We start from the raw sequence: 25312 nt of genomic DNA on the forward strand, positions 1-25312 counted from the left end.
CCGGAAAACTCTTTCTCTGGACGTGGTCTATCTCAGTTCCTTCACATTTTGGCTCTGAGAGACACTTCTGTGCCTGAGGTCACATGGATTCGCTCTTTTCCAGCTGGTGTTTTCTCAGCACTCACTACTTTCCTATTCACTGTGCATTTATCGTGTCTGTATCATTCGCTTCCAGGATTCCCAACAGGATCCAGCATCATGAATGAGAGAGAAATTTGTTTTCAAACAACACACCCACTCTATTCCCCACGTCTACTACAGCGCCTTACTTGTAGCATACACTTCTACAACACTGTAGTGAGCACTGTTCCACGAATATCAAAGTGCTCTGTGCACTTACAAGGCAGGAAGTTGCTCAGAGTGTATTGCTGGGTGGATGGCTCCTCATGGGTTTTTATCTTAGGTTATATTCTGTCTTTACATTTGATATCTTAAGTTGAAGGATCCATAACATGACAAATACTTTTCAGAACCAACCAAGACTCCACTATAATAATAACATTCCAAATACAGTAGCCATGGAACCAGAGAGCTTAGGGTTTTCATTGTTCAGTTTGTTCATGCCTAACCCATTGTGTCTGTTCCTTCTTCCCAATCCCAAACCTTCTAAGATAAAGGAAATGCATTCTCTCAGGCACTGAGAGCTGGAGATGATGATGATGATGATGATGGCAGCAAAAGGCAAAGGCATGCAGAGGAGAGCAGAGGTGGGTATAGGAGGAACAGAAGCAGGAGCCTGAAGGAGCCAGACTGTACCTGTTGACAGTGCACTCCCCTTTAGAAAAAGGGACCTGGGCCAGCGTTGAGAATCCAACAGGAAGGGGGTGTGATACTTAATACTTTCATGACTTCTCCACTTAGTATTTCAGAAGTCAGGGTTATGTCAATATATTAAAAGGGGATATGCAGACATACATAATTTACTGGGATTTATTCTTCCCATTTCACCCTTTATTAGCAAAGTATCTAGAACTTTTAAATTCATAGACACAGAACCACAAGAGTTCCAAAAGCTAAGTAAACGGGGAGGGGCAAGGGGTGTTGTTTAACAGCACAGACTCGGGGTCCAGGGATGGAAAGGTCTCTCTAGGTAGGTGGTGACGTACTCACCAGTGTGGACGCACTTAGCACTACTGTGCTATACACTTCAAGACAGTTAAAGTGGTAGACACTATAAGAATAAAACAAACCAGAAGATAAAAGGTAACACCATCATAGATCTGAAGGAGCAGAGTGCCAGGGTCAGTGTGAAGTGTCCCTCCCCTGTGGCTCCCAGCTAGCGGTGCTGTCACGGTGCTGTCACAGAGGCTGTGGAAGGTTTCAGGCATATGGAAACTCACTGGAAGAAGGAGAGGGCTGGAGGAGGGCCTTGAGTTTTACAGCCCAGCCCCACTTCCTGTCATCTCTCTGCTGCTAACAGCTGACACAATGTGACCAGCCACCTCACACTCCCATGGCCATGTGTTTCACACCATGGTGGACGGGTTCCTACTTAAATCCTGAGCCAAAATAAACCCTTCCATCTTTAAGTTGCTATTGTCAGTGTCAGGTATTTTGTAACAGCAAGAAAAATAACGGAGATACACAGAGCCCTAGCAAATTCCCCCATCTGCAAGTGGAGAGGAGGTCCTCGTATCAAGTAAAGGAGGCTGGTAACTGCAGGAGGAAGGCTGTGTATGGCAGAGATGGGGTGACAGCAAACCTGGGTCCTAATGTGGGCTGTAGCCCATACAAGGCTCTCCTTAGCTCTGTGTCTCCATTTCCTCCTTAGTAAGGGATGGATGAGGGTCTCTGCCTTGCAGAAGTGTGAGGAGCCCATGCTAACACATGCTAGGCACTCCTCTCTGAGCCTGCCAGGCAACAGTAGGTCTTAGAAATTTTCCACAGAGGGAAATGACCCCAACACCACCACAGGGAGCCAGGACGGTCATCATAGCAGTTCACTGCTGGTGAGGTGACAACAGATGTTTCTGAGCCTCAAGGATGCCCCTGTGATACTTTACAATCACTTGCTAGTGATTCCAATTAAGCAATTAAAGTCTTCATTCACGGTCAATGGTGGCCAGCTTGAGAGTCTGTGTCCTTTAAGAGATGCTAATTAGTGCAGTGGGCATTTGTACTGCTAATTATCATTCTTGCCAGATCTGGGAGCACCCCTGGTTTCCCAAAGGATGCAGGTTACTTCTTTACTAATTGCAGCACCTCCTTAATTATTCCATGTAATTGGCAGCTGGACAGCTGCCTGTAATGCCAGTTCTCAGGAGGTGGAATAAGAATTTGAGCCCTGCCTAGGGTACCCAGAGAGACCAGGTAGCAAAGAAACAAACAAAGGTAGCTGGAAAAAAGAAAACATGACTAATAGCATGTCCCAGTGAAGGGACACTGTGTAAGCATGGACCTGTCTTAACAGTATTTCTTATAAATGTATGCTTCTAAAAAATGAAGACATTTATGATTCAGCAGGTAGCCTCCTGTGATTGGGAAAAATCTACCCAGTATGACACCTGCTCAGTTATGGAGGCAGAAGAGAATTCCACTGTAATGTTGACAAGGTAGAGTATGTTACACAGGAATCACTAATGGAGGACTGTGTGTCTATCAAGCCATAGCTTTAAGTTGGCAAAAAAAAAGAATATGTCTGAGCCAAACACATAGCTTCTGTTTCTGTCTAATATCTTAGGGCTTCCATTGCTATGAAGAGACACCATGATCAAGAACTCTTATATGGGACAACATTTAATTGGGGCTGGCTTACTACAGGTTATAAGGTTCAGTCCATTAGCATCAAGGCAGAACCATAGCAGTGTCTAGACAGACATGGCACTGGAGGAGCTGAGAGTTCAACATCTTCATCCAAAGGAAGTCAGGAGAAGACTGGCTCCCATGTGGCTAGGAGGAGGGTCTCAAATCCCACCCTCACAGTGACACCCTTCCTCCAACAAGGCTACACCTCCTAATACTGCCACTCCCTGGGCCAAGCATATTCAAACCACCATATCTAAGTTGCCCTGGAATATTCTCACAATGCTTTTTCTAATCCAAGAACCTGAGGATCAGGACCTGGAGCTGCAGCAGCAGAGGCCAAGAGACAGACAGGAGAGCCTCACGTTTTGTAATGTCAGTTATGGGTCATCTCACAATCAGTAGAGGTTACAAAAATGCCATCTTCAATGAAATGAGTGATGCTAAGTTCAACGTCTGCAAATCAAGGCTTCTAAGCTGTGAGGCGGGGTGTAGAAACGAGGCATTAGAAGCCAACCTCTGACCTGCTAAATAATCATCACACCAGCCAGTCTTTATTGCTTACATGGAAATCATTCCAATCCCAAGTGCACGTGTTTCTAAAGTGCAAAAATGTGAGTGTGCATACTTTAGGGCCAACATGTGCTCTCTCTGGGACTCTGGCTTGTCTCAGAATCAGACTTAGAGCTGCTCAGCTCGAGTGTGCTCCAGCCTCCTGCAGTGATCCTCTGCTGCTCTCCACAAGGCCCCTCTTTTCATGTGGGCCTCATGCGGGCCTCAGGAATGCTTTTCAGGCCTTTGAAAACAAGGTACATCTTAGGCCTATGTCCTCTAAGTGATCTTAGTCACCTGTGTCACACAGCAGCACACTGAGACACCCCAGCTGACATTAAAGCAAGTGTCCTGAGCTTCTGGGGAAACCTCAGAGCAGTGTCCACAATCATATTACCAAGTCAGCAGAGTTCTCAGGTGGGGGCAGCCGGCGCAGAGTGGCCTTGACAGCAGCACGCCTTCACTGCCCTCAGCAAGTGCTATTTGTTAAGACTGAGCTCAAGTCTTAACAATACAACTGCAGGCTCTCCTCTCCTGATCAGCCCTCAGAAACAAACACGCAACCAAAAGGCACAAGTCAATTATCTACAGGTCCTCTTGAGCCAAGTAATAAATTCCTTTCTCACTGTGTGCTGAATGTCAGAGTAAAGACACAGGAAGTAGGAACAGGCTGAGGAATGTGCCAGGGGACAGTGAGTTTCACAGCACCAAGTTACTCCCAAAGAAACTAGCAAACCTGGACTCTTAAATCCCTGGAGGACCCTCCCAGGGCAAGTGTCAAGTCTCAGGAGCAGGCATCATCTGTGAAACATCTCTAACTCTTCTAACCCCGTGCAGTTAGCTGCAATGCCACTGAAAGATGCTGACTGGTACTAACTGGATGGAACCAGGAACACCAGGCTCAGATCTGGACTGGCTGGGGCTCCAGAATTTGTGCAACACCCCAGGAAATGCTTTGGCACAGGGTGGACATCCAGGCCCTCAGAGTAGGCAGCCAGCTATCATTCCTCCAGTCTGCCAGACAGACCTTAATCCTGCATTAGGTTTTATGTAAACACAACCAAGTCATAAGCATCTTATGGTTATGTTACCCTCCTTATCTTCTCATCTGCTTTTGTGATGTTCTTTAGATTTTGCGTTCAACGCATACCAGATGTGATATTTACAGTGGAGAAGGATGTGTAGAAACGATAAGAGCTAACAGGAGTAGAAGCGACATGGCTGCCACACACCACTAGATGGCACTTCTCCTCAATCACAGCTACAAAGTTTTACTGCTTTCTGAAGCGTCCACCCACTATACTTCCTGTTTATAATACCTATTAAGTCCTTCAGAGGTGGCCCCACCCCACTGTTACTGTTACATACAGGGCTCTTTTCCTCACAGGAGCATACCTGGTCATTTATACAACCTAGAAGCCATTTATAGAGGTAGAATTGAGCAACTCATTGGCACGGATACAATACAGTGCCTTTTCAAAGCTATCCTTAGGAGAGATGGGGAGGTTAGGGACTACACTGTCTGTTCTTTCAGAGCATGGCTCAATTCCCAGCACTCACATGGTGGCTCACAATTCTCTGTTGTGAGGCAGGCAGACAGACAGACAGACAGACACATACACACACACAAACACACACACACACACAAACCTGACACCTTCTCTGGCCTTATAGGCACTGCATATGCTTGGTACACAGACATATGGGCAGGCAAAATATCCATTCATATAAAGAAAAATTCTAAGTTTTCTTTACAGCAGAGAGGAACTGGGGTCTCATGTTCTGCCTTGTAAGTTTTTTTCTCTTCTGCTGATCTGCTAATCTATGCTCTCAGTTTTATAGTAAACAACAGAAGATTGACAACAACAAAAAAAAAGAACATGAAGAAGATTGACAGCACAGAGAAGGATCATGCAAAGATTGACAGCACAGAGAAAGATCATACAGAAGACCAACAAGACAGACAAGGATCACATAGGAGATTGAAAGAACAGAGAAGGATCATGCAGAAGACTGACAGCACAGTGAAGGATCACACAGGAGATTGACAGCACAGAAAAGGATCATACAGAAGCCTACCATTTGATTTTGAAGCCACTCAATAAGCACTTCTGCTGTTGAATCTGGGATCTGGCATCTCAATCCTTCCTTCTCATCCGTTTCCATCATCTCCAACAATCCACGCAGGTCTTCCACAAGGTGCAGAGCGCGCAAGCTTCCCATAAATGGGGAGGTGGGAGATTGGCAATCAAAAATCCCATTGGAATACTCCAAGGCTTTAGAACCTGGTTTCCAAAGAAAGTCAGAGAGCAATAGGACTTATGTTAGGTAAAACACCACACCTGAAAAAGATAAATCAGACTAGCCACTAGCAATGATCACAAAGAACAGGGAAAAGACAGACCAAATAATACAATAATGTAGATCTATCTCTCTAAATCTTACATAGTTGAAAATAAAAAATGTCATTAACAGTAAATATGAATAGTTTGATGCTTAATGAAAAGGCCAGCTGTGGGGGACAGATGGAAAAGGAGCATGGTAGGCTCAAAAGTGACCAGAACTAGTGGGATGACTGGTCAGGTGGGGCCATGCCTCCCAGAAAACATGAAATTTTAGAGAGCATGAAGTCTTTGAATTCTGTGAAATGAGTTATGTACTTAGGTGGTACTGTGCAATGAGCTGCATGTATGACTATGTGTGAACATATGTATACTTATGTGTATATGAGCATATGTGCAACTATGTGTATGTGAGCATATGTGCAACTAAGTGTATGTGAGTGTACATGTACCTATGTGTATGTGAGAATATGTGTGACTATGTGTATGTGAGTACATGTGTGACTATGTGTATGTGAGCATATGTGTGACTCTGTGTATGTGAGAAAATGTGTGACTATGTGTATGTGAACATATGTGTGACTGTATGTGAGCATATGTATAACTATGTTTATGTGAACATATGTGCAACTATGTATATGTGAGCATATGTGTACCTATGTGTATGTATGTGAGCATATGTATGCCTATGTGTATGTGAGCATATGTGTAACTATAGACATGTGAACATATGTGTAACTATGTGTATGTGAGCATATATGTAACTGTGGGTATGTGAGCATATGTGTATAAGCGTTTCCTCTGCCACCTCATTTATAGCCTTAGCACTAAATCTCTTGTTAACGTTAGTTCTAAACTTGGTATTCTAAGCAGGAAGTGTTGGTGTACACTTTTATTCCTGGTCCTTGGGAGGCAGAGGCAGACAGAGCTCTGTGATTTTGAGGCCAGCTTGATCTGTATAGAAAGTTCCAGGTAAGACATACTACATAGTAAGACCCTGAAGTGCCTACTGGATATTTCACAGGAGAGATCTGGTTGGCAGAGGTAGAGACCTGAGGCTTAGTGAGAAACCAAGCCACCTGTGGCTGGAATGCTGACTTCTAGAAAAAGGTCATTCACAGAAACAGGGGAGGATATCCCTTTAGTGTGGTCCATGGGCCACCCACATCTGACACCCAGGACTCAGATCTGCAGCTCATGAGAAGTCTGCAGAAGAAGTGACATTTTTGACACTTTGCAGCATAGCATCAGAGTAACTGGTAGAATTGGAGAAGCAGAACAAAGGTGAAAACTGAAGGTCCCAAGAGCATTGGAGAGAGCCAAAAAACTAAAATAAGAGCAGAGGACGGAGGACAGGATATGTGGTGCTCAGGCTGTGTGGTGTGGGTACCTGCTATGATTCCGTCCATCTGCTCCAGCGCCGCGGCCAGCATGTCACTAGCGTCACTCATCATCTTCTTGCTCGTAAGGGGAAAATTCCAGCTTCAACCTGGAAGAAGACCACGATGTTATCATTGTGTGCTTTAAGAGGGCTTGTTAATTCTACTCCACAGTAAGCTGCACTTGGAAGTCAGACAATGTCAGAAGCAGCATGCAGCTGAATTAACTGGATTGTTTAATTACTAGTGTAGGTGACAGCACTTCAGTCCGTGTCTCTACCAGTTAATAAGAGAAGATTTAGATCTGGCACTCAAGGTCCAGCAGAGGTGGGGATAAAGTTTGGCAACAAAGTGTTTTGCCTCATATACAAGGCTTTGGGCTCAGTCCCCAAACTACAAAACATTAAGTCTGGTAGGATGGTAGCCAGATTGCTCTTCAGAGCTCTAGGTGTCTGTTAAGTGTACAGGGTTATTACAGAATCCTGATGAGGGTCAGGAGGGTACAGACAGACTCAAGGACACAGGGTTACTATGGAAGCCTGATGAGGGTCAGGAGGGTGCAGACAGACTCAAGGACACAGGGGTATTACAGAATCCTGATGAGGGTCAGCAGGGTGAGGACAGACTCAAGGACACAGGGGTATTACAGAAGCCTGATGAGGGTCAGCAGGGTGAGGAAAGATGGTTTTCTGTATCAGCGTCACCTAATCATGGTTCCCTTCATTTTCCATTGTTTAAGTTCTGTGTATCAGTTTGTCAAAAGGTTTATATACGGAAAGTGTTCACTAACATACAGACAACCATCTCCTGCTATCCACAGGAGATTGGCTTTAGCACTATGCCTGGTACCAGCTTCCATGGGAGTTCAAGTTCCTTCCATAAGACTACACCGTATTTGTATAGACCAGTTTGAAGAGCCTCAAGATTAGTTAACAGTATTATTTAACCCAATAGGAGTGTTTTGTAACTAGCTGATACACTAGACTGTTTGAGGGCCAGGAGCCATCTAGAAAAGGCTATGGCAAGCAAATGGGTTTCCTGGAGATGGCCCACCATTTTGTATGACTGTGATGGGTGCACTCCAGACAGGCACAGCAGTCCCAGAGACTTTGTTCCAGGATTGCTTCTTGCTGCTCATGTGCCTTCCCTGCCTCTGTTACATAGCCTAATCATTCTGGACACCGCCCTATTGAGCGATTGTTTTCTGCAGATCAACATAAAGAGGAGTTTTCATGAATTAATGCTTACAGATGAATGATTTAGATGTGTTAATAACTTTATAGAATTCCTGGACAGCCAGGGTTACACAGAGAAACCCTGTCTAAAAAAAAGCAAAAACAAAAACAAAACAACTAAAACCAAAAACAACTCTAAAGTTCCAGATTCATTAAACCAATCCTTTCTCTAACATAATAAAGCACGGTGGCATTAAGTATCTGTACAAGGCTAAATGTGCTCACTCTCAGTCTCTGTATCACGTGGCGCCGTCACATGGCCTAAGGGAAGGCAGTGAAGCCTAAGTAATGAATGTGTCTATAACATGGTGAAGGAGGTGGGGACTGACAAGGTAAAACAGCAGAGTTTAGAGAGGTTTGCAAAGAAAACAGGTGGAGAGGGAGCGATGACAGATTCAAAGCCAAGGACGTCTGAAGTAGCTACACACAAGTGTCTAGAGCTCACAGGATCCTTTCAAAGCATAAAATCCTACAACTCAATGAAAAAGCCGAAGGGATGGAGACATGACACTTGAAAGAATTTGTCTTTTTTTTTTTTTTTTTTTTTTTTACTCAACAGAAATATGAAGAGGTGCTGAATGTCATTAAGAGTCAAGAAATTTACAATAGTGTGATATTAGTTTAGACCCAGTTAATTAGCAAATAAATGTTTTTGAGACTGCTAAGCTAAGCACTGTGAAGGCTGTGAATTCACACACTCCCTTGCAGCACGGTGTATGTGGACTCACTACATTGAGAAACACTTTGTTTGGCACTGTCACTTTAAATGGCCACATTCATTTTCTATACAGTGGTATTTCCTTTAAAACATGTAACTAAGAGCAATGCACAAATGTTCACAAGGAGTCATTATAGGAACAAAACTATGGAAACAACCCACCCTTCCTCCACATGAGGCAGGTAACCTCGGGCATGTGCACAGGATGGGGGGATGGTGGTGAACGGTTTAGCAGCCTGCAGTCTGTACAGGAGACAAGTAAACACAAGAGCTCCACAAACCTTCTACAAAGTACTTCCCAAAGTTTAAGCCAATTAAACAGATTTACTTAATCAGGTCTATGTGTATTAACTAATACGAATATTATAAATTTGTATCATATATATGTATCATATATACACATATACATATGTGTGGTTGTGTGTGTGTGTCAGAGAGAGAGAGAAATAAATAAATAAATAAATATACAATCAACTTAACTATGCAGAAAGGGGCTATAGTTACTGAGAAGTTCTCAGGTTAAAAACTTATTCAATATTAAAATGATTATTTATTACTAAAAATAACTGGGAATTCCAGTTCTAGTCACTATCAGGATGATTATATTGAGAAAATCAGACACTGAATGAAATATAAAACCAGTTTGAAGAAAGGGAAGAGAGACTAACAGCAGTAGGGGCTAGAGGTGATTCAGGTCTGGAGGGAAGGCCACTCCTGCCATAGGTAAGATTCCTAAACTCCCCAGTGGGTGTGCCCAGCCCTACTCTACCCACGCCAAGTGCACTAAGCACACTGTGGGAGTCTGAGAATGTGACTGAGTGGGGAAGGCAGGTGGGAGAGAGGGACAGAGAGATAGGCAGGCAGGCAGGCAGGCAGGCAGGCAGGCAGGCAGAGACATGGATACTGGCTGGCCTCAAGCTGAAATCTCCTGACTTGGCCTCCTAAGTAGGTGCAACTACAGAAGTAAGCCTGTTGGTATACTTTACAGGGGTAAAGTAAGAGTTATTCTGCCCAGAAGTCATAACAAGAGATTTTTTTTTGCAACTTAATATCACAAACTGGCAGAATTAAAAAAGAATTACACAAATTTAGCTCACTTATATTTAATGTGATTATTGATAGAATTGGATATAAATATTATACCAATTTTTATTCATCCCATAACTCATTTGTTCCTCCTTTCTGTTCAATTGGCAGACAAGGGTGGAGAGACCCCAGTACAGAAGGTTTGAGCAATTCCATCAGTTACCTGGACTAATCCGAGTTATAGAACCAAATGCCCAGTGCAGAACCTACATTCGTCTCCAGTCTGCAAGCTAACTCACCATCGAGGGCACAGATATATCACTATAATATATTTTGTACATCTACTTGCCCCATTACCAAAACCCTCAGGTCTTTAAGGGATCTGAGTCAGGAATCTCCTGCACCCTAAACAAGAATCAACCCCCCTAAACAAAGAAGCCACTGTAAAAGCACAAGTGCAGACCCACAAACTATGCCTCAGTAAACTTCAAGTGGGTTTTAAAAGACCGCTGAAAAGTTCAGAAAGCACAAACAGACGCATAAAGCGCATCTATGAAAAAGTTGCCCTGCCCAGGGACGAGCTATTTAAGACACAGACCAGTTTAGACAGCATGTGTTGACAAAGCTATGTTAATTTTCACGGCTCAGCTGAAGAGCTTTTTTTAAATGGAAAGAGTAAATAAGAATATTTTAGGAAAACCTATCCTCTGAAAAATATTTCATATCCTCCAAAAAAAAAAATCTTAGAGGAAGATTTCCTGAGCTCCTTCCAATAACTAACTAATATAATGGAATATTATTCTAGTACAATGTAAACCTGACTGAACAAGTACTGCTCTGCGACATTATAGTGAAAGAAAGTAGACACAAATGACCATGACCAACACAAGTCCTTTTAAATTATGTCTCCAAGTCTCGACTTACAGAAAGCAGAATAATCAATTCTTTGGGAAATGGACAGATGAAGAACTGGAGAACTCTCTGATCGGTATCTTGGTTGGTTACCCGAGGTTTACACCTTTCAAACTCATTAAAGCAGGCAACAGGTTTAGGCTGTATTAGGTATAAGGAATCCCACTATTGAACCAGAGCTGAGCATGATCCAGAGAGTGAGCAAGCAGCTCTCCTCCATGGTTTCTGCTCAGTTACTACCAGGACTTTCCTTAACAATTGACTGAGAAGTGTGCAGTGAAATAAGCCCTGTCTTCCCACCACAAAAGGATCCCAGGATCAATGCCATCTAAGTTATCTGATTTAACGGAGCCCTACCAGTTGATGACTAATGGCAAAAGCTCAAAATTAATTCAAAGCTTGCTTAGTCAGAAATTTCCACAGAACGCATGTGTCGGTTAAGTACTGTTCAGTTTCAATGGCCAGTGCTATTGGTGCCTGTCCACACATCCATACACATAGCCCAAATTATAACTAACAGAGACTTCCCTCTGCTATCAAACATGTCGGAGTCATCAATACCCCCAAGGAGTGGCCATCAACTTCAAACAGTCCACCTCCCACTCACATCATCCCCCTGGTTCCCAGAATCACCTAGGGCTTCAGCAACCACTCAGGGTGGCACCAATTTGATGAATTTGATCACTGCAGGTTGTGATCCTGTGACTCCCCCGGCTCTAGCAGTCTTCTTTAAGATTACTTTCTAAAATAACTACTTTGGGGGGGGGGACATCACACAGATTGTATACCCTTGATATATCTTTTACTATATGCAAATTTCGTCATAATTTCATCCAATCCTATGCACCTCAGGCCCAAAGTAAAAGTCAGAGTACCCAGGTCCCATTGGTCTCATTCTTTGCTTACTTACAAAGTTAGGTCTCGCTCTGCAGCCCAGATAGGCCTCAAGATTTCAATTTTCCTGCCTCAGTCTCCCCAGAGCTGGGACTACAGGTTCTCACCATCACAAATGGCTGGTTTGTTCTTCCAAGTTGACAAAAGTACTTAGGAAATTATAACTTCACCATCATAACCCTGACAAGGTAAGGAATTTACCTTTTAGGTTTACAAATGGCTCCCCTACACTTTTTCAAGTCACTTGCTGAAGGAAAAAGCACCAGCATACACAATTACCACAGAAAAGAAGTGCTGTGTCCAAAGTCACAGTTCACAGGGAAAGTGCCTTCTATTCTGGGCAATATGAGCAACAGCGTCACTGTGTACAGGTCCAAAAAGTGGTGTTTCCCATCTCAATGGATCTTTACTAATAAATGTGAATTTAGAAAAATCTAAGAAGTAATTTCTAAGTATAATATTCATATATTATAGCCTGGAACTCTCCCACCACACACACACACACGATCCAACAGAAATACATTTAGAAGTCTAATTTCAGATTGGTCAGGGATACATTCAGGGCAAACTTGAACAGGATAAAATACCACAGAAAGTTCCAGTAATGGGTGTGGTGGATCAAGGGTTGGCAGAAAAAAACACAAGCTTTTTGCTGGGCTGCTGACAAACTGACAACTGTCCCTGTCTTTACAAGAAAGACTGTATGAAAATTAGCAAATCCATGTTGAGCTTTGGCGAGAACAACATGAACATGTGCCCTGGCAGTCTCAGTTTGCTTTATCCAAAATAACATCAATTACTATACACTTCTAACCAGATTTTCCTCCCACGATGCTACCAATGGAGGATGAGCAATGGCCGATTGACCAGAATCTGGAGTGTGTAGCAATACAAGCTCAGCAAAGATAAGCCATCTTCAAAACAGAAGGACCTGGGGACACAGAAAACATTACTGGGTCTGTAGTTTGGGGACAGCAGCCACTGGAGGCTTCTTAGGAATGCAAATCCTTCCTGAACTCCAGCAAAGTGCCAGGGGTCTCACCTACAGCTACAGAAGTGGTACTAACAGGTCTTTCCTGCTGGGAAAGGGGCGGAGGATGGGACCTGGCTACCAAGGTAAATAGAGCAGTCCCCTTCCCACCTCTGCTAAAATTTTAATTAGAAAATCTCTCCCTAGCTAAACTTTAATGTCTAAAGCATATAACCACCCCCTGTATTTGTTTTAGAGGTAGGATTTGGTTAGGGACCCTAGGCTGCCCTGAAACTTACTACATAGTTAAGGCTAGCCTTGAACTCAGAATCATCCTGCCTCAGCCCCAGTACTAGGACTGCAGGCGTACATCACCATATCAGGCTTGGGGATTATTCCCTGATTCTCTGTAATGTATCTGCTATCACAGATCTTCTCTGTAGTCTATGAACTCAAACACATTCATCTCCAATATGCTCTAGCTCACCCACATAAACTGAAAAGTCCTTGAGTAGGTCACAGAGTGGAGTGAGAGGTATGGGCAGGGGCTGTTAGGAACAGGGGAAGTAAAAAACCAGAAAGGTTGGTGTCTTTTATGGCAAGGGTGATATTTAATGTGATGGGTTTAAACTCAATTAACCAAGTATATTATTGCTGACCTTAGAGATCTGAAGATTACATTTGAATTGAATTATTAGAAAGTTATCAATAATACTTCATCTCTGAATCCCAATTGCTCAGAAATGAGTAGCAGAATGCTGTTAAGTGAAATAATATCAGACCTGGAATTCCTACCTTGAAGCAGATAAAGTGTACATGGAACAAAGCCAAGCATGCTGTTGTTACCAAGGAGAAGTAATAGGTATGTATGTCCTAAAATTCTAGCTCACGTTTGTGTGTTGGAGACTTCTGTAACAAAACTATTTCACTTTTACCCCGACCTTTAAACTACAGGATTTTCAAACACCTCCAGACATGACATAGCGTCTTAAACAGGTTGTTTTTCTGTCGTAACCACAAGCACACTAAGAGCTCCCCAAATATTTACAAATCAAATAATGAGACGCTGTACTAGCCACCCATACGAGCACAAACACAGACATGCACACTCGGAAGACAGAGCAGCCTCCTGCAGATGGAAAGCTGCACTGAGAGAAGGGAGCACTGACCATGTTAGCATGCACGGGGCATTAATATGTACTGCACAGGACAGGAGTGTGCACTGCCCAGGGGCGTGCACTGCTCAGTGATGACTAAAATGACAGGCGACCAAGAGCGATGGGCAAGCCTGCAAGGAAGCATTGGTAAGACAGAAGCAGTGGGGTGGCAGGCGAGGTCACTGGTGCTGCCATTGATACTTAGGAATGACAGGCAGCACTGAAGTAATGGAGAGAGCCACACGATAAGCCAAGTTCCTTTCCTTCCTGAGTAGGAGGATGCTGCTGTTACTGAAGACGGACGTGGAGGAATGTGGGCAAATGGTGGGCCTGTGGAAGGAATGCTCCACTTCTCCTGACCGTCAGTCTGGCCCAGGCCTGTGCTCACCGAGGGAACAAGAACATGTCAAACTGCTATCCTCTGAGTAGGGCCACCAACCTTGAGTTCTAACCCAAACTCTAAAGTACCAGTGGAGCGCCACCCCTGCCTTTGACCGTGCAGCTGAACGACCTGCCATCTGGACACACCCTGCCCTTTTACTTCATCTTTGTGCTGTCCCCAGTATCTGTGGGTACTGACTCCAGGACTCCACATGCCAAACCCTCCGCAGCTGGAGCCCCCTGTATAAAATGATGTGTGTGTTTGTGTATAGCCTATGTGATTCTGCCATATGCCTAAAATCATCTCCAGATTACTCACAGTACAGGGCAGTCTCAAAGTTTATGCACGACTCCACACAAAGCTGAACTTTACAGATCTGATCAGCTGCCTACACCCCACCCCAAGCATGAAAAGTAAACCCAAGTCATCTCACCAGGTGAGATACCACCCGTGGTCCTAACACTAAAGAAAACTACATGCATGGCAGGATACCCAGGAACCCACTGATGAATCTCCCCAGAAGCCCCCACCCACCCACTAACAAACATGTAGCACACACACAAACCATAGCTATTTTACAGTGACCTTGGGAAAAGGTAAGGTGGGCTTGCACACCAGGTCCAGTATTACCACGACGACCTTCTCAGAGACTCCGACATCACTTTCAATAGTCTCTACACCAACCAGGTCTGCTGTAATGATTCCTAGAGAGGATAAATACTATGCACCAGCATACAGCTATTTATTAGTCACCATCAAACACCCAGGAGTAATATACATGAAAGGATAGTACAGGGCTAGACTTGCTTGGCTCTTCTGTGTCTTAAATCATTAACCTAGATTTTGTTTTTATTCCAGCAAAGGTTCTGGCAACATCGTTCTGGTGAGAGGGAACCAGCTGGGGAGGGGAAGAGGCAGGGAAGAAGAGAATGAACATTCTGAGATGCCCTGATGGGAACTTGAAAGGATGCCTCTCCTGTAGGAGTGTGCTGGATGGCCTCGGCAGTTAGCCGTGGGCACACTGTGCGGCATTGAAGGGAGCAGTGCCACGGTCCACCTGGATGACTTGGTATATTTCCTCCCACACACACTTCTCCCTGCGTCCCGTGGGCCAGGATCAGGTCCAGGCTCTGGGGGTTTTCACTGCACTGGGTACCTACTTCCCAATCAAGTCTACCTCTGAGAACAGGTTCCAAGGACAGACCCCTCTCTAGCTAAGTACATGGTTTTAAGTGGTGCCCCCAACCTTGGGTAGAAAGTCATTCTACCTGATGTGGCATTCTCCCGAGCTTTTATTAAAACAAACAAACAAGAGCAAGAACTGACACACTCAGATTTTACTTTCTGCTGTTACCAAATAATCTTCATCTCAGAACCTCCTCCTATTCTGAGGCTCGGTCTCCTGTTGAAGAGTAGTGATGTGAATACTGAGTCCTCTAAGGAACGCCTAGATGAGCTGGCTCCACTTTCCAGGGTTAGCAACGTCACCGTGGCCTGCAGTTGATGTTGAGCAGGATCTTTACTGATCTTCAGCTCTCTCCCTGCAACACTCCACTGTCTCTAACAATTCCCAGTGAACCTCGCAGAGCCTATAGCTGCCCACTCTTCATCTTAGAAGATGGCTTCCATATCTCCCCTTGGGAAGATAAACACCTCCCACCCTGGAGAAGTCTTGACTGTCTAATGTTCTTATGTGTACTGACTTACTGGCCTGTTCTCTCATTTCTGTGTGATCGTGAAGCTGAGCCGTAAAAAGCTAAAGAAGGAAGCACAGACATACCTAGACTTGTTTGGTTTTGCATCTGCTTTTTTGAGAAAGAGTCTCATTATTGTTGATGCAAAAAAACCAGCTCTCACCTCAGAGGGAGCAGAGGTGAATCTATTCTGAGTCAAATCTAAGAGGTAGAGGCTTGGGAGCATGAGTTTTACATTGCCCTGGAGCTGACTTTTCAACTACAGAACAAAAGAGTTATGATGCCATTTCATTTACTCTCATGGAGACAACAGGTCGAAGGCAACCAAGAGCAGGAGAAATTCTAGGGGTTCCAGATGCTGTCTGATGATCCTCCTAGCTTTCTGGGTTAGTGGTCTGCTAAGCTAGTTTTACCCGACAGCCATGAGGATGATAGGTCAGACACAGGAGTGAGAGGTTCTTAAGAGAACTAAAGACAGCACAGGATTACAGCTCTGGATCTACATCATTCCAACTAATTATAATCATGAAGTCGGTCTTTAGCATAGGTATGACATAGGTTTAACATAGGTCTTTTTCTGAGGACTTCAGTTCATACTTCATAGTCAGACTGGCCTTGAACTTGCAATGTTCTTGACTCAGCCCCCCAAGTGCTGGACTAGTGTTTGATATGAGTCACCAAGCCTGAGTAGTATTTCCTGAGTGTCTGGTGGCAACTGGTTTTGTTGTTGATGGAGTTGGCAGCTCTTAATTACTCATCTCTGTCAGAGACCACTAGGGTAAGCCCGGCAACAAAACACAAAATCAGAGTGCCATTTTCCACTCTCAAGATCTTTCTCTAAGCATATAATTCCAAGAATTTTTAAAACAACTTGTTTCATTTCCTGGGTTAGGGATAAGGAGTTGGACAATGGAATCTTCAGAGACTAAAAACTGCTGAGGCCTTAGAGGTTGAAGAAATGAAGGGAGGTGATGAGTGTCCTGAGCTGAGGAAACATCCTGCCTGCCCCATGCTTACCAGGCTCCTTTCCAGAAACTACTTCCCCTAACTGGTTGTCCTAGTCATAAATCACTCCTTGGGTTTATAAACCAAATCAACACCAGATTACTGGATGGCCAACTTATACAAAATTATCTGTAAAATGTGCCCATTAACTCGGGGCTACAGAGATGGTTCAGTGATTAAAAGCATGTATTTTTCTTGAAGAGGACCCACGTGGAGTTCTCAGCACCCAAATCAGCAAGCTCATAATCACCTGTAGCTCCAGCCACAGGGAACTGAAGGCTCTCGTCTGGACTCCACAGGCACTTGTGCTCACATGTGCACATACCTACACAAAGACACATCTATACATACACGTGAAAAATAAAAATAAATCTCTAATAAATTTAAAAAATCTTTCCACTAACCAAGAGCATCAATTCCTCCCCTAAATCAGTACAAGGATGTTTTATGTTTTCCTCAATGAAACAAATGATCACTCTGGATTATTGAATATAAATCTTCAAAGCTTCTACTTCAAATTAAGTGTAAAAATATTTATGAACCTGGTTACATAGCTGTTGTTTGTTTAAGTGAAACCTGTCATAGTCGATTTTCATTGTTGTTGGTGTTTTAATTTCTCCCAGGACCAGATCTCTGTGATTTCAGGCTCTACTTCCCTTCCTTTCCTACTGTTCTGAAATTATCACCAGGTTAATGAATAGAAAAGTTTGCAGGCAGCCTCTTGCTTTTGCCACCTGTGACAACCGAGCCATCTGGACAAGCAAGTGGGTCCTTGATAAGCCAGGAGTAGTTTAGAAGACCCATAACCCAGGGCTCTCGTTTGCAGGAGAGGAGATAACCAGATTTGGAATTCCTGTTCACCTCACCATGTATCCAGAACTTGCTGTAGGTCCTGGTGTGTAGACACAAGTTAGAGAAGTCTTAGGCTTAGACAATGGCGAGAGGGAAACTGAAGGCTGAACAGTACAAATCTGTGCTGAGACAGTCTTACCAGAAGACAGGAAGGAAGACTGGGCCTAGAATAGTCACCTCAAGTGCTAAGATCTCAGGCCCAGGCCTAAGGAATAAAGGTATGGAGAAGGCAAGGGAGATGTCAGCCTGCAGAGAAGATGTCAGCCTGGGTGTTAGTTTGATAACTTATATTCTAAGGAAAAAAAAAAAAAAAGTCAGATGCAGGCAGGCCCATGAGAAACTGGAATTTAAGATAGGATCCTGTGAGCTTTGCTTCTTCAGAGGTTATCTTCGGGACCACTCAATCACCCCGTGGAGACTGAAAGCCATGGCCCCCTCCTAACAGCCCAACATCTGGGAAGCTCTGGAAGGTTTTCAGGCTATCAGCAAAGCTTAATGCAACTTACTGTCAGGGTTAGCCCTTAGCCCTTAGCCTCCCCGACTAGCAGCAGAGCCTCTGAGTATCTGATATTTCTCTGGAGAGTAAGGTCCCAGGCCTGTTTCTTCTCAGATACAAGCAGGCTCAAGGTCTAAATAATCTCATGAGAGGCACAACGTGAGGGAGGAAACCCACATTTAAAGGCAAATTCTGATGGTTAATCTTACTGCACATCAGTTTTATTAAAATACATGGCTTGCTTCTTTGAGGGTTGGCCACGCTGTGGCAGTAAAGCACATCATAAAAGCGCGAGGGAAAATGACTGTCACTCATTACATCTCATTTTAGCAGCAAATGAGCCAGCAGGGTAAAGTACATGCAAGCTGACTTTGGTTCTAGAGGAGAATTCTCCAAGAAGCAACTTTCTCCTAAGAGACCAAAAGAGGCAGGGTGGGGACGTAAGCTAAGCAAAGATCCTTCGCTGTGGAGAATGCCTTGTTTAGAAAGTACTTAGTGGGGTAGAGTCAGTGACTGTCAAACAGCAACAGAGAGCAACCTCTGCCTGGGGAAATGCATGTATTCCCTGTACAGCAGAGAGGCTTCAATATTCTACTTCACCTCAACAGTAATGGTTACAACAGCCTTTTATACAAGAAAAGGACTCTGGGCCCCTTTCCCTCTTCAATGCCACAGGCCTAGTACAGTCTGGATGACAGGTGATGTTAACAGGGAGGAATGTTATCCATCCTGCCTAAACTCCATTTCCTGCAGGCATGACAGTTTTATTAAAACACAGTTTTATTGAAACAATATTTTAGAATATTTGTCAGGGGAGACAAAACCTGACTAACCCAACAGAAGGGAGAAATGATTTAGTGTTGCCTGGTCTCTGCCTGGGAAAACAAAACATGGTTGTTATCTCAGTGCCCAGGACTGAGACAGTGGGCACCCTTGACACAAACCTGATGCACTTAGTAATGAGGAATGGGGTACATTTAAAAGCATAGCTGAGGTAAAGACCAGGGCAGGTGCCAAGAGCTGTAGAGAGAGGGACTTTGTGACAGATACCCGGAACAGCCAAAGACATGGGAGAGTACAGAAGGGAAAACAAACACATCCCACTTCTTGACAGCATCACAGACAGCATCCAAACAGCTGAACGATCTGCCAGAAAAGGCAGCTGTGAACTCTTGGGATAAACAGTCCATCTAAAGCATTGGAGGGCTGAAAATGTCAAGAGTACACAGCCAAATGAGGCTTCTGTGCTTGACGAGGAATACGTAAGAAAGGTGGAGCTGAAACAACACATCAAGCAACGATACAGCAAGCATTAAAAAACACAGCACAATCGTCAAGCGAGACTGTGATAAGCTCGGAGCTTAGACTGTGTTAGATCTTCCACCAAACACAAGACCGAGAGTGGTGCTGACTGTAGAAACCAGCACTACGGCATTCTGTGGGTCCAGAAAGGGAGCAAAACTCAGTCAACTTAGAATTGTTTTTCTGGGTTTATGGAAGACTCCCAAACAAGCCTGCTGTCTCTGTGAAGCTAACTTCATCATAGTCTGTGATGAGCTCAACTGTGTCTCCCCTAAAAGTTGTATATTGAAGTCCCAACTCCCACAAACTCAGAATGTGACCTTATATGGACACAGAATCTTCAGAGAACTAATTCAGGTTAAATGAAACCTTTAGGGTGAGACCTAACCCCATCTGACTGGTATCCTTATGTAAGGGAGAAATCTGGACATGAAAAAAGCATCTATCAGGGTAAGACGAGGAGAAACTGGCCTCCCACGATCATGGAGAGAAGCCTGGAATGTCTCCTTTCTCACAGTCCAACCTCCACTTGCCTCCAGCATCATGAAATTTTCAAAATACAACTGGCCTGAAAAACTCCACCACCACTATATGTAGGCATCAGCAATAATAATTCCTCTTTATGTATGGCCCAATGTGCTAATTCAGTTAAATACAGATTGGTCACAAGATCAAGACTCAGGGCACAGAGGGAAACATGATACATCAAAGCCGGAGCACGGCATCAACATCAAAACCAATGAAGAGAATGTACACTTTACGTGTTCATGGGATGAGTCACAGCCAGCAAGAATGGAGCCTCCTCCCACGTCCACTGCTGCCAGGTCTCAAATACTTCTAGCCATTTCACCAGAGCAAACATGCCGATCAAAGATTGCTGTTCCTGGCATGGTGGAGGCCCTCCATGTGGTAAAGTCACAGTGGACTGAGGACCGCCAGTGCTAATGACTACAGGCCTCCAGACTGTGAAGCTCACCTGACCTTTAACTACATCTCACAGCTGTTAGTTAGCAAGCAGCAGAGTCACAACCACATTGGCTTAAATAAGGCAGTTACGATGTCATGCTAGTCACCAGGAAGACCATTCTACTGCTGTGGCAAAAGCTTGTTTTATTTATTACTTATTTATTACTATTACCACATCATTGGACTCCCAGGGACTTCTAGACATTACTCTTTGTTCTTCCCATATGAGATAGGTCAGACAGACTTATTTTAACTTGGAGGCAAACTGACACTTGGAGCTGGGTCACTGTCCTGAATGTGAGTGACATCCTGGAGCAGACCCCTCATCCTTGGCCATCAGATGCTGGTTATGTACTAGGCTCTCTATGGACCCATGGTAACATTTTCTCAGTTTCATTTTCCTAGCATTAATCTGAATAAAATGTCATTTCTGACTGTCAAAAATGTAACTTCAGAGCCCCTCTCCCATGAATATTCTTGAGATGGACACCCTTGTGTTATTGACCTAAGCTTACCACTATGAAGGTTTTACATATGTTTGGTTCAGGAAAGAAAACAATAGGCACAATGGAGTGTAAAGCTGGGGGGAGCTCCAGCTGAGACTAGCAGTGTCAGAATGTAGGGCCATTTTGAAAATTTAAAGTCTACACTACAAAACAGGGATATCAGCAAGGGGTCTTACTTAAGCGGAGAGGTAACCTGTGTTTCTAAGACTCATTACCTTTCCTGAAAGAACCCAGAGAAGACGCAGTAACGTGCACCTAAGACCTAGTCAGGTGCAGGAACAGAAGCCTGAGTGAGGAGTGTAACCAAGATGATGCCGGGCCTGGGGCCTGAGAGGAGCTGCCAGATGCTGAGGCTATGCAGGAAGAGCACAGCGGGGAGGGCACATTTGACGGTGAAGGTCCCAAATTCAGTATTAGAGTTGAGACTTCTGTAAAGTGCTGTGTTAAAATGCTCTTAGAGCATGCGTTGGTACTAAAATATAACGTGCTAGATTTACATTTTCAAAAATAAGACTAGAAAATGCACTCATGATCAGAGTTTCAGAAGCTCCAAGCCTACAAACTGCTTTTAAGTCAGGAAGCCTCCCTCAGACTGTTCTCCATGGCCACATTCCTGTCCCACCCCTGCATATTTTTGGTGAGACCAGTTGCTCTGAGAGTAGAAAGTCTCACAGAAAAACTAAGGGGTAAGTGGTCAAGATCACGGGACAGAGTAGTCAGCATCCTCCCCCTATTTTGCTACTATAATTTATTCCCTTCATGATCAGTGCGTTTTTCATAAACCTCATTCATTAAGACCAAAGATTCTGACTCCACCCAGACCTACTGAACTGAATTCTTAGGGTGGCACTGGAAAGCTGTACTGTAACAAGTCCTCTGGGTGACAAGGAAGCACACTCAAGTTCAGAAACCACTGACAGTCACCAATAACATCTCTGTGTCTACGTCCGTCTAGTCGCTGTATTGGACTCTGCACTAGGAACTGCTTGGCATTCAAAAGCTGTATTTAATACCAGAGCAAGCCTCTTTCCCCAGCAATGCCACCCTCCCTGTGAGATCCCACACTGTCTGCCATGAGATGACATCCAGGATTGTTTCCATAGAGTTACTCGTGTCCTTAGTGCAGGGGGCACCGGCCTTCCTGATCTGAACACACCACCTTGATCCTACACTCACAACAGAGACCCTGCTGGTTACTGGAATTCATGACAGCACCTGGTTATTCTAGGTCACTGTTTCTCAAGGTGAAATCAGCAAGCAGAAGAATCACCTGGAAGACAAGATGGTGCAGTTGAGAGAATCATGAATTCCGGGTTAGCCTGGGCTACAGAGTACGCCTGTCTCTCTCACACAATTACCTGGAAGGTCCTGTTCCTAGTCTATTTAGCCAGTAAGTCCTAGGGATAGGGCACGAGAATCCACACTTTCAATACACAGTGGGACTGAATTTTTATGGCCATAGATGAAATTCATCTTGATAATTAACCATGGGTCAGATCACCTGCCTCTGGGTTTATGAGAACCCTGAGGTCAACTGAAACAAAGGGGGTCATTTTTGCTCTAGCTTGTGGCTCACTTCTTAAACATTTCCTGTGGGTTGTGAATCTTAAAACACCCACCTCACACTTTGTGTTCACCCTAGATTTACCTGTGAAGACTCTGGGCTAATTTTCTTATCAGACAGAGTTTTTTGCCTGGTTCAAACTTATGGGATTAAACTCCAGGGCTACTGAACTTTACAAAGCTCAGCCCAGATACTGTGAGACCATATTGAAGGTATTTTCTGTCTACTTTCCTTTACTTAAGTCATTTGGAAACTGTCAGTTTCTTCAAGCTTTAGCAAAATGGAAGCATGGGATTTCAAGACATAAAGGAGGACATGCAGATATCGATCAAATTGTGGATGTTACCTGTAAGTAGTGTAACACGTTCCACCTCCACACCATCCCAGCTTTAACGATGAGAATTAAACTTACTCTTAATCAAGTGTGCCATGCCTATGAGCTCCATGTTTCTCCACCCCCACGTACCTGCAGGCAGGCAGTCAAAATATTCACCCCAAAAATATATAATAAGAGCAGAAAAAGTCAGAATTAAGTGAGTCTTAATGCTGCTGGAAATAAAGAAATGGCTGTAAAACAAAAATAAAAATGACAAGTTCTTTCCAAAAAATATCACTGAGTTTTCTTGAAGCAACCCATGCCTGTCTTCATCTTGCCAAACATATGCCAATCCTTTTCCTACGAACTGTACTGTTTAGTTAAATTTCCTCTAGTCCTTTCTAAATTAAGATGCACAAAAGCTATGGATGAAAGAGACAGATGAGGAAGTGTGTGCTCGCTCTCACTCACCCACACATATCCCTGAGGTTTATGAAAGTCATTAGCTTGTGCTAACTTATCCTTCCCTGAATTTGACAACTGAGCTGCAAAATCCCATTTCCAGGACTAATTTAAGACAATCGCTTAAATAAATGTTCACAGAAGGAACATACATTTGTTTGTGCAGGTTTGCAAGAATATTTTTAATTAAAATATAATCTATATGCAGCAAACATTGTCCTTTTTAGGTGTACAGTCCAATAAACTCTGACAATGCATGCAGCCATGTAACCGTGATTAAGGCTGTTGAGCCCTGTTGCTCAACGGAGGCACCATGAATGGCTACTAGCATGGGGCTTAGAACTGCACAGGCCCCAAATCATGTATGGTCTCATCAAAAATTTGGCTGAGAAAACGCAAATAACTAAATCTTTTACATTTGTTTTATGTGAAATTACAATATTTAATATGAATTACCTGAAGTACAACAAAAATAATTTTACCTGAGTCTTTCCTCTTTTTTGGAACTATTAGAAAAAATTAAAAGTTAATGATCTCACTTGTGCCTCAAATTGCCTTTTACTTGCAGGTGGTTTTGACTTGGCAATTTGCAGGGAATACCACATCCTATTCCCAGTTCCAGGCAACTACCAATTACCTTGTATACCTGAAACATTTGATTCTAAGAGGTTTTAAAATACTTCCATTAAAATATCTACCCTGAACCTTGTAATTTTTCTTAAACATTTTGTAGAGGCCTTTAAAATAATTTTTATCACTCGTTTTTAACTTCACAAGAGTTTTAAAAGACTCATCTATAATAGTATTTGTTAATCAATATCATTTTCATTAACTGGCCTCGAATGCACTTGGGGCAATAAGTTGTCTTCCGAGGGATGTGCACAGTGGTCCTCAAATGAATGGAGGCTATTGTGCACACACACAACAGCATCTATTCACACATGCTTCGGTAGATCTGAGCCAGAGGTGGGGAACCTCCGAGAGCTTAACTTAGCCTCAGGAAGTGGAGAGAAAGCTTTATCTGTGCTCACAGGCTGAGTAGACACGCACAGCACTGAGCCAGCCGATGTGGGAGAAGAGCAGAAGGGTGATCTGGCCCGCTAGCTGGCCTGTGAGGGAGGACTCTGTGATGCCCGATGATAACAGCCAGAGACAGGCAGAGCCAGTCAACTGCATCCTGCCCGCCCGACTCATCCCAGCCCCGTCTGCTCCCTGTCTGCTTTCCTCCAGGCCCCTTCCAACTAATCTGAAAAGAATTATTATTTATAACAGGCATTCATTCTGCCTGCTGCTATTCATAGTCATCTTCACTTACTCTAGATTCTTTTTACCATCTGTCTGATTTTCCAAAACACAATAAACACTCTAGGTAGACAGGAGACTGCAGAGAGTCTCCCATAGGCTAGTCAAGGGCTCTACCACTGAGCCACACCCACAGCCCCGAGCCCCACTTTCTATTAGGTTATCTTGGCTCTGCCTCTAGGTTAGGTTCCTTCTCAGCAGTCAACTTTGAGCATGTCTGCCCTCCCCTCTCTTCTCACCCATCTCCACCTTTTCCTTCACAGTGCCCTGAGGACTAGAAGAACAAGAATCATCTGAATGTCTGAATTTTAAGCATTTTGCTATTAGTCTCCTAAGAAGACCTCAGCTTGTTTCTTGGGAAGCCTACATCCTATCATCCCTTCAAACTTTTTTTTTGTCTTTTGGTAAAACCATTGCACCCAAATTATAATGTAGCCAAAGGGAGAACTGTCAGCCATCAACAGTGTCCACAGTTTCTAAACACAGCAAGTGGCACTCACCTCACCCTCCTAGCCAACGGATTCCCACTGGGTCTTTT

The 25312-nt window shown here is 43.8% G+C and overlaps 1 protein-coding gene across 13 annotated transcripts in view; it reads right to left on the reverse strand.

Moving 5' to 3' along the window:
- The window catches only part of Ppfibp1 (PPFIB scaffold protein 1), a 136676-nt gene that overhangs the window by 48518 nt on the left and 62846 nt on the right, over nt 1–25312 (reverse strand). For all 13 annotated transcript variants that reach the window (XM_029478953.2, XM_029478957.2, XM_029478956.2 and 10 more), the window contains 2 exons: nt 7027–7125; nt 5374–5579 (listed from right to left, as the gene is read on the reverse strand). In XM_029478953.2, coding sequence (XP_029334813.1) covers nt 5374–5579; nt 7027–7090 — 270 coding nt within the window. In that variant the 5' untranslated portion in view covers nt 7091–7125. The remainder of the gene's footprint in view (nt 1–5373; nt 5580–7026; nt 7126–25312) is intronic.

This window comes from Mus caroli, unplaced genomic scaffold (genome assembly GCF_978045245.1).
Source record: "Mus caroli unplaced genomic scaffold, Mus_caroli_1 scaffold_7, whole genome shotgun sequence".
NCBI lineage: Eukaryota > Metazoa > Chordata > Mammalia > Rodentia > Muridae > Mus > Mus caroli.